The sequence below is a fragment of the Dermacentor andersoni genome, chromosome 6 (genome assembly GCF_023375885.2).
Source record: "Dermacentor andersoni chromosome 6, qqDerAnde1_hic_scaffold, whole genome shotgun sequence".
Classification (NCBI taxonomy): domain Eukaryota; kingdom Metazoa; phylum Arthropoda; class Arachnida; order Ixodida; family Ixodidae; genus Dermacentor; species Dermacentor andersoni.
The window spans coordinates 71,969,116-71,979,752 of record NC_092819.1 but is presented as its reverse complement, the minus strand read 5'-3'; the positions used below and the strand labels follow the sequence as shown (position 1 = coordinate 71,979,752).

At 42.7% G+C, this 10,637-nt stretch overlaps 1 protein-coding gene across 2 annotated transcripts; it reads right to left on the bottom strand.

The window, feature by feature from the left end:
• Window positions 1-1,010: 1,010 nt before the first annotated feature.
• Window positions 1,011-10,230, bottom strand: LOC129382444 (uncharacterized). 2 transcript variants are annotated; one of them, XR_008610503.1, is made up of 5 exons: window positions 10,130-10,230; window positions 7,708-7,854; window positions 6,678-6,746; window positions 5,541-5,621; window positions 1,011-3,250 (listed from the first exon to the last, which is right to left on the bottom strand). XR_008610503.1 is itself a non-coding variant. In XM_055066383.1 (5 exons), the coding sequence occupies exons 2-5, from the start codon at window positions 7,758-7,760 to the stop codon at window positions 3,138-3,140; spliced, it is 312 nt and encodes a 103-aa protein (XP_054922358.1). In that variant the 5' UTR covers window positions 7,761-7,854; window positions 10,130-10,230; the 3' UTR covers window positions 1,011-3,137. The 2 variants fall into 2 exon arrangements, 1 of the variants encoding a protein (XP_054922358.1); XM_055066383.1 differs by having other exon boundaries at window positions 7,712-7,854.
• Window positions 10,231-10,637: the final 407 nt, after the last annotated feature.

Below are 10,637 nucleotides of genomic sequence, written 5' to 3'. Positions count from 1 at the left end.
GTTCACTTGGCTAGACTTAGCAGACATTGCCAAGCGCTTTTTTTCCCTTCTGTGACACTCTTTCGCATGTCACAGAAAATTGTCTTTGGAGGTAATAGAAGGAAAGCGACATCCTTAAAGTTGAAATTACAAAGGAGCTGCAGATACCAGTTTTATGCACATGGAACCGGCGACAAATGTGCTTGGAGGAGCAGAAGCAGGAAGCTCAACAGTTGAGGCATTCGAAGAGAAGCCGTGAAGAGAAAATTGAGAGCGACAGACACAATAAAAAGAAATTAGAAATGACTATTGCTTATTTGATGGTGAAAAAAGCTGAGGCAACAGATGACATCACATACACTGTCAAACCAAACAGTATTCAAAAACTGCAAACGTTGCAGGTCCAAGTAGTTAATTGTGCTATTGCAGAAAAACTTTGAGCGCTTTCTTGAAATGCTTCCTTGTGTGCGTTTAGTGGTGGGCGGTGAAAGGCAAATTAGCAGTCTTTCAAATGTTTGAAATCATTGAAATGCGATTTGTTTTGTTTTCTTTTGTTTGCATTAAAGTTAACGGTGTTATTGAACAAGTTATTGCCTGTCCAAACTACTACACACATTGCACGAGGTCCTTGAAGTTACTGTGTCGGGGCCTCGAAAGTCCTTGAAAACCATTGAATTTTTTTCTTCAATATTGCTACGAACCCAGTAGAACAATTGTCATGGAGTAAAAACCTTGGCTGAACAGGGAACGCAGAGCACAGGAAGACTAGAAATGCAGTAGTAGGCATGGAGGGCCCTGAAAAAAATGTGCCACATCCGCTCGTCTGCCTTATGTTTCTGCACCGACTGTCGCATTTTTAATAGAAGTGCACTTTCTGTTCTACTCCAATAAACGCAACATTACGAACTCCAGTGTGGGGCAGTCCTTCAGCCAGTGCAGAACTTTTTCTGTACATCCGAGTCAGCTCTGTCATTTTTTCCAGCATTGTAGTACAAGATTTGTTAAACTGGTTTAGCAGAATATGAGCAGTATACTCTTAAATTAGCTGTTTATTTGTATACACAAGTACAGGTCCTCAGTTTGGTTGCATGACAAATTGCCATACCTCAATAGATACAAGAAACAATTTTATTACAGTTTAATAAAATCCAAACAGTAATAATCACAACAATATAATGACATACATTTCTTTTGGTACGTATACAGCCCATGTCTTGGCAGTGTATAAATTCAACTATACACCGCAAGTACTGTGTCCTGACCACTATTATTCACATGTGTAAAACCATCACAGCAATTCAACAAATATCACAGTAATTAGTGACATACACTTTGTAACTGCTTTACATGAGCATAATGTATACAAATGGTCCCTGTGTACCTACACATGACTAGTGCCACCCGAGTACTATTACTCACAGGTGTAAAACCAACAAAGCAGTTCTTTAAAAAATATCACAGCGCTTAGTGACGTACATGCTGTAACTCCCATGTAGAAACTTGATACAAACACGTGAGGACACAGAAAGCTAGCAGTGGGCATACATGGGAATACCACCGCCTCAATACTAATTCACAAGTGTAAAACCAACCAAGCAGTTCTTTAAAGAATATCACAATGCTTAGTGACATACATTTTCTAACTAGCTTATATAAGCTTTATACAAACATGAGAACATACACAAAGCTAGCGATGCACCCGCATAGAAGTGCGGCCATCTGAACACGATTATTTGCAAGTGTAAGCTCAACAGAACAGTTCGTTATAGTGACGCACATTTTGTAACTGCCTTATACAAGCTTAGTGCAAGCACAAGAATACAGAAAAATATAAATTAAAAACTTGCTCTATGCATACACAAACAGATCAACACAAATGGTAAACACCGCTTTGAAGACAAATGTGACTGTGGCAAAGCGCAGTGCTGTGCCGGTTGAAATTGCCACCCACAAAAGTATTGAGCAATGCTTAAACCACAGGCAACAAAGTGCTGAAAGACTGCGTCTCTAACGTAACTATATTAATTCAAATTTCTTGAATATAGGGCTCGCTTGCAGATAAGGCATCTGATCCAACTGACCTGATTTTACACCTGCTACATGCATACAATGCACTCAGATATAACTGGTAATAATAATTATAAAAGGCATTTAAAAACTTGATAGTATGATGAAGATGCATGACTAGAAAAGTTCTGTCCCCCTCGTACTTGTTAAAAAGGTGTAAGTACGACACATGTTCTTTTTTTCCTCAATTTTTGCATTAATGGACAGCCGGGAACCTCGAACCGACACAAAAAAAAAGATACTGCTATGTTAATAGTGTTATGAATAATTTTTTGTGAAAGCTTTTTTACAGACAAGTTGCAGTCTCGTTTCTGGAGGTTGAGCTGTACCTTGCAAAATAACTTGAAAAGTGGTCACATGGGAGCATGACACTATATCATAATGTTAGTTTCAGTTGACTCTCTTGCCCTACAAGTCGCTGCTCACTGTGGCCAGTGATGCAACAGCAGTGTCTGTGTGATTTTCATCACACTTCTGTCCTATGCCATTCTTACCAGAGTTGGCAGCACATAGATACCCAAATTTCGATAGTGTTGCTTTCTCAGGTGGTTTCTTTTGATTTGCTCAATATCAGTTGGCACTTCACCTGCATCAAACTTCTTTTTTACCTCTTCAACAACAACATCAACAACAATCTTATGACACCTGTGTTGTCCTTCTAGTTGCCTACAAAGACCAGTCAATCTAGCAACAACACTGACAGTCTCTACTATCTTGTAATGGGGGAGAGGTGTGTCCCACCATGTGTTCCACATTGTTGTCACTATGTGGGCTGGCTGGGAGGACAACAACTGTAGTATGTTTGCATTTGCATATATTAAAGTGATGCTTGTACTGTGTTATAACACCTAACTTAGTCTTGCACTTGCTGCACAATAACACTGGCTCACAGTCGTGGTGAAAAGCTTTTGTATGTTGAGCAAATGAGTTGTATCCACTACAAAAAAAGTCAGTGATAGCACACATGTTGCTCTACCAGGCCTGGTGGGGTTCCTTCTGACACTGCTGCTGATGCTGACGCGCTGCTGCTTGCCTCGTACACTGTTGCAGCTGCAGTAGACATGGCAGTCTCTGTATCTATTGCTGCCGTGTCATCTGTCATGGTAACTTCCAAGTGGTATCGGGCTCACTTCTGCAACAGAGATGTTGTTTGCCCCTTGAGGGCTCTCATGATCAGGGCCAATAATTTCGTAGGCATTGTCTCCTGCATCGAAGAACCAATAAGAACAGCACGAATTAATAAACATAGCTCTAAAAAGTACGGACATCAAGACTTAACCACAAGCTTTGCACATAAGTGACCGGGCTTAATGAATAATACTTGCAGGAGGAGTTACACAATTGTTTGTGTATATTACAGTAAAGCCTCATCAGAAGATATTTAAGAGGCACGGGAAACATGTCTCTCGAAACCAAAAATTTTGAGACACTGAGTAGCCAGACTAGATCACTTTATTATGCATCATCACTAAAGTATGTTTTATTACATCTGAAGGAATAAATGCTCAGGGTGGCTTAAAGGGCCCCTAGACCACTTCTCGACATTTTTTGAACATTTCAAGTAAACATGCGTATCGAAATCAGAATGCCGTCACGATCGACGAAGCCAAATGCCAGAGTGCGTAGCACTGCCGGAGCACCACAACATGAAGAATATGACCCCGTGCGCCTCTCTGGATCTATCCTGCACCCCCCAGTTTGTCCTGACGTCACCAGGCTGTCTCTGATGATGTCACCAGTTCCCGGTGCTGTCGATTGGTCGAACGAAAGTGTACGACTGCCGGCAAGGCCTGCAAGCAAATACACACACTCCTTCCTCGTCGCGTTGCGCGCGATGCCATTGTGGGCAGCCAATGGGGGCAAAGAACAAACGCCAACAGAAGGGTCTCCCTATGAGGCTCTTCAACACGAGTCACCATACAGTTCCGTTGTATTAGCGCCACCCCTCGCAGGACGACGGGCCAGCGCGGCAGCAACAGAGCTCATTGGTGTTGGCCTGTCCCGTAACATTTGGAGGTGTACTAGGCAAGGAAAAGACGATACTGTCCTTATGGCGTGTACCAGATGAAAGAGTGAAATGAGTGGGGACTACTTTTCGATAATCAAACACACGTAGCTCCACTATTACTGCACCGTTTCGAAAAATTCTCGTGGCTACCTGTTCATTGCCTTATTGTGTAGAACTGCAACACCGCAACTAAATTTCAACCTCGGTGGTTTAGGGGCCCTTTAAAGAAGACATTCACAGCTTTTTAGTGACTGTAGATTGTGTTAGCTTCCTTCCCAACTTCTGGAATTTAAACACTTCACTTCACTTCACTCGCAGTACCTTTGAGGTGCTCTTAGGCGCTCGTCAGCTTCAACTGCCGACACTTTCTGCCCTGCACTGTCCTCGTTGCCCTCCTTTTCTGGTTCATGCTAAAAGAGACATGCGCGATTGACTTGTGTAAGGATTGCGTGATCTTTACGCCCTTCGGAGCACACAAGGTGCAAAAAGTGAATGTGTCTGGGTTGTGTCCCTTTGAAGTAGTGAATACTTAAAAAGTCATCCTTAGTAACAAAGGTGTCTCTTGTATACAGTATTGTTAACGTGGCAAACATCGGAAAACCAACTAAACCATTTTCAGATGTCTCTTACAACCAAGTGCATCTTGTAATGAGATTCTGCTGTACTGAATATTTTTCAACTATGGATCATATGCATGTACATATAGTCACAAAGACATGTTGTGTGGAATGGCAAATCGGGAAACAGTTCGTACTCTTACTTTTTGTCCCTAACATAAGCCGCTGATAACAATATGATAAAAAAGCAGGCAATGAGGCTAGAATGGAACATAATCCTTCAGCTCTAAACAGTTTTTTGGGCCCACATCATTCCCTCATATGACATAAGGAAACAACTTGATAGCAGTAATGGCTGCATGTGATCTGAGTTGATTGAAACAAACTATACGTAAGGTTGTCTGGATGTAATTTTATCAGAGTGCTTTTTAGATGTCCTGCTGGTGATCCTGGCTGCGCGATGCTTCTCATGCTTTTTGGCACGATTCCTTTTTTTCCACTGCACTTTTTTTTTCAGATTTTCTCCCCTTTCCCTTCCCCCTTGTGTAAAATAGCACACTTGAAGTATCAAATCTGTTGAACTAACGTGTGTATCAAACCTGTTAACATGTGTGCTTCTCTGTGGTCTGTGTTGTATTTTTGCGCTGCACAATTCAATTCAAGATGAAAGATGGAACGTCCCTGCCTTTAGTTTGTGTGTGTGTGTGTCTCTCTCATGTTTTGAAATATATGTACATTCAGGAGTGCCTGCATGCCCTTCTCTCCTGCTCCAGTGACGAAAAGGAGAGCCTGTTTATGTACCATAGTAAAAAATTCAAAGGTTTTCGCTGTGCCCATTACATCCCTTATCATATGGATCTGTCACAATACAGAGTAGCAGTGGTCCATAATACTAGCCCATCCCAACATAATTATAAATTAACACATACCGACACGCTGCGAAACAGCTGTTGCAAAGCCGCTGGTGAAGGCAATTTCCGCAGCACTGCAGTGGTACAGCCGAGCTCCACCTGTATAGTGACAAATCCATATGAGTGTTAGCAACTCAGTAGTTGCTGATGGTTTCATAAGCTTTACACTACACAATAAAGTAATCTAGACAACTTTGTTGGAACAAATGCAAATAATTAGGACACCACTTAAACACTAACACGATTAATTGCCCCCAATCTCTCACTCACTAAGGGATAATACTACTGAAACATCGGTGGAGAGCTCAGATTAACACAGCCCATAAAGGACAAGCGTTCTTTGAGGAAAACAGCTATAACAGCGGTTAGTTTTCTTGATCATTTTATGTGGTAGCTTTGATTTAAATGTCATGCAGTACTATAAAATACGAAGTGCCGCATTTCTAGCAGCAGAGGGCGTCGTCAGGCTCATGGTACAACAGATTTTTGCACGTTTTGTCAGTGAGCCGACACATACAAAGAAAACCGAATTCACACATACATATACAGTGTCAAGTGCACTTCTCCTTCTGAAAACGCAGCCACCAGTTCCAATGTTGCTGAAAGGAAAGGTTATATAAAGTGCGAGACTGCATGGAACTGCCACTTATGACTGTATATGTATGGTCTGCTGATTGCAGAGGTAGTCACATGCTATTTCTAGTCTCTTTTAGAAGCATTACTAAAGAATAAATTAAAATCTATTCATAAGTCACGAATTTCATGCATCCACAGTTTGGCTAAATAACCTGCGAGAAAAAGACATGTTTACCTGGAATAGCAACCTTTTTTCCTGCTGCAAAACTTTCCTTCGAATTAATGAAATAACTTTACAGCGTCATAATGCGTTTCTCGCAACTACTTGCCGGCAGTGGTGAGTTAGTGTTTCTATCAGACTCATTGGGCGACAATACTGCCAAACACAAATGCTTCACGAACACGAGAACACGTCCCTCGCAGAGAATAGCAACCATATATGCCTCTGTGAGACATGATCGCACCTTTGTGGTCAAAATGTACATTAGAACGACATCACCATCTCAGTAAAAAAAAAAAGCCTCCGTACAAGGCAGCCGCCAACTGCATAATGTGAAATTGCAACTGATGTCCACTTACTGGTGGCCTGTGTTTGAGTCACTTTTGGCAGTTGACTGGGTGCTGAGAAATGCACGTGCTGGGTTGTCCCTGCAAGGCATACAGGGTTATGTCAAATGTTGAAAATATATATATGCCGGCATTTCATCAGTCGCAAAACAAACGAGTGAACTAATAAACAACTGTAATGTAAACAGAGTACACATCATAAGATAGGCTGTCAACTGTTAATGCATTACGCAAAAAACCTAATGCATAGGAAAGACTATATGTATACACACGAAGCTGACACACAATTTAATTCGCTCTAGGTTTTTCCGTGCAGTATATTCAAATTATTATGTCTCGTGGTTAGAGCAAAATTAGTGTAAATTACGAACTAAATTATCTACCCTGGAAACTTTTCTTCAATATGCACCTGTGCGCGCTTCGAACGAGTAGCGTTGTAAAATTTACGTACATGGCATTTAACATAGTTGCTGAACACTGATTTCCTTTGCCCTGTGTCGTGTACAGTGAGCTACATATATCTGCCCCCCCCCCCTTTTTTGTACTAGCCATACTGCGCGCCACTGCACCTATACGCACGTCAATAAACCTCACGACACAGAAATAAAAAAAGCGCCAATCACCCATGCCTGCATGTTGTAGTGGGCCTAACCTAACCAAGCATGGGCTGTTGCTTTTTATAGTAAACAAAGGCACCGTGCTCATTGCAAGTATGTATCATGTCGCTAAGCAAATATGCAATTTCATTGTACCACTATTTTTTTATCACATGGATATATCTGTTGAGAGGCAAGACAAAAAGCAGTCACTTCTCAGAACTAATCAGCTTTCTTAAAACACATTTTTAACTTTTCAATGACACTTGCTGCTATGTGTTTGTCTCCAGAGAGCATACTTGATTTGACTTTCCAATCAGAGACATTACATAAATATACCATGTTAAGATGACTGCCTGGAGCACGTGAGAATTTTCATCTTCGTGTAACATACTGTATCTTGATTTTGTTGACATTTGGTCAAATGGTACACCCAATATACCCACATACTAGTTTTCTTGTCCAAATAACATGCCAATGTAGTTTGATTTTTTGGCATTGGCTCCTCTGCACTACGTGAAGTCGCGCTGCACTGGCTCTTTCACATCCTCGTGTCCTTGCAGCTGCCTTCTTGCGTTATATAAAGCGGGTGCCTGAAAAATATCGTATGCAAAAGTCAACACAAGGGCATGGTGCAAAACAACATCAAGACAGTCAAGGCCATGGCAATAAAAAAGTCTTAGCTCTTAGTCTTCCTAGTGAAATGCATGCAAAACATCCAAATGACTGCAACAGTCAACTGCTAAACTAACTTCAATTTTTAGATTTAAGCAAAAAAACAAATAAACCACAGTTCATCCTTGTTTTTCATGAATGTTAGAATACTCCTGCTAATGAATAGAATATTGGTCATTTTCAGACGTCATAGGTCTGTCATGAGTCTGGTGTATCGCAAACACCACTTGTGACACATCCTAAGCACCTGCCCAGTGTGCCCCCCCCCCCCCCCCCCCGCACCATCCCTGGTTGTGCCACTGCTGAAGCCATAATTTGAGGATTATAGCTGCAAACACGATGCTCAGTAGGGATGAAAATATTGTCCTTCAGCTCAATGGATATATGGATGTGCCTATAAAAAAAGGGCAACAAGGCTTGTTATGGCAAGCTTACCCACATTTCAATACTAACAAGTTCACTGCGGCCTGCATCTAAGCTTACTAAAAGGCATGAACTTATTTTCATGCATGAGGTGCGCAGTGGAGTTCATTTTTGACAGACCCGACTACTGCTGCAGTTTGAAATCTAGCATTTTACATTCTTGTAGGCATGTAAAAGTTGCAGTTAAACCGCAGTTATTAGTTTATTACGCCAACCTATTGTTCTGTGTACGACAGACTGGTAACACGGAATCAAAGCAACATTTTATTTTGATATTTTATTTCTCTACTAAAAATATTCAAGCGATAAACACATCTTGATCTGCCATGCTATAGCAAAATGCACACATTACGCTTGTAACCCCCAGAGGAAGGCTGATTTAGCTGTTCATATGACATAACTCTGACACGCCAACTCATATTAGCAAATGCACAGGCATGTCCAAAACAATAAGCGTATGCAAAGCGCCCCTGCAATTGTAATTCCACACAGCAGCCGTTATATTCGATGCCGATGCGTAACTAGGTGCTCGACAATTCACCGAGTTCGTAGACATAAGCATCCTTTCAGTTTCGCACCGTGCACGAAAACCGCAACAGGAGACAAAACCAGACCTATAATCACACCATTTCAACATGAGCAAAAACAGTTCGGTCTTAGGGATAAACACTGTGAGAGCGATTTAGTGCGCGACGGCGACGAGCGACGGCTTCGAGCGACAAAACGGGCCGTCGCTTGAACAGATGGCTCGGTTCTGGAAATCTAGAAATCGTCGCTCGTCGCCCAGAAGTGCTATGAGCGACTAGCCAATAGCGCGAAGCCGGAACTGGATGTACATACATCGCTCAAATACTACCGATTGTCGCGCGGAACGAGCAAATGATTCAATTTTTATACGTGCAAGGATGAGAACGTACTGCAAGACCACCGGAAATATTTTATGCTACTTTTTATAGTAAAATACATCAACGTAAATTGCTAAAGCACGCGTCACGCGTGACTGCAGCCCTCATGCCGGCAGCACCGGGGAGGCGTCGCTCAAAATCGTCGCTCGCACGGAGTACGACTTGTAGGCGACGAGCGAACGCGACAGCCATCTCCGTCGCGTCGCTTGTAGCTGCCGCGCGCAAGATCGCTTATATGGGGTTTATACTTTTTTTCAGCATAAAACATGGATTCCTCATGCGTTTTCAGTAAGTTCAAGATAACGCGCACAACTGACCTCTTGCAGCATGCAGCTGAATGCCTGCGGCAAAGTTTCTAACTAGTACTGGTGCTGCACGTAACTTCAGTGGTCGCAGATTCCCCCTGCGCGAGACACCGTCAAGCGCGCGGTTTATTTATTAAAAAAAGCATGCTGCCAGCAAAATGACGCCTTCTGTTATGTGATTCCTTAGTTCAACAGCGTTCCGTACACAGTAGACTGCCAAACTGAATAAATTCAAACACACAAAACGCACGCTAATCACGCTCCGCATAGGCTCGGAATCACGGGCTGGTGAACTAACCATTTTAAGCGTCCTCTCGCCTGGCGTCTTATTGAACATACCATAGTTCTGGCAGCGTTTGCGATTTTTAAAGCTCTTACGGACAACGGCAAAGTGATAAAATCACATGCAGTTATCGCGACGACTGGCTTTTTCGATTGACATCGAGAGACAGCGCGTACGCCTAGTCCTTTGTCAATCGCGTCGGCTAAGCGCAGCGACGACTTCCTGGCGATAGCATGACATATACGGAGAATGTGCACCTAAGTTAGAATTCACTTACCGTGGAGGATTTGTTGTTGTATCCAAGGCATGACGAACGACTGTCGTGTTTTCGTGGCGGCGCGAGATGGCTGACACACGATCTCCCTCGGCTGGCCTTTGCTCGCTGGACAGATCTTCTTTCTCCAGTGCTGTGTTGTTCCGCGATCGTGAGCGCGCGCGCGCGCGGTGGAGCCACTCCGAGTGAAAAAGTAGAGCGCTCGCTACGCGTTCCTTTGAACTGCGGCGGCCTGTTCTCTTAGAAGCAAAACGATGTGTTCTTTGCTCAGCGTGCATGAATGATACATTGCCATGTTCGGGGCCAGCCACCTACAGTTGAAGCAGAAGATTACGCTACGTTTTGTTTTCTATTGCCGCAAGAGTCTCTTTTCTATTGTCGCAAGAGTCTTTTTACTCTCTCTCTCTGAAGGGGAGAGTGAAAAGCACATTTCACTCTCTCCTTGGTGACAGAGTGAACAATGCATTTCACTCTCCTCGACATTTTGCGAGAGTAAAACGACGCTTTGAAG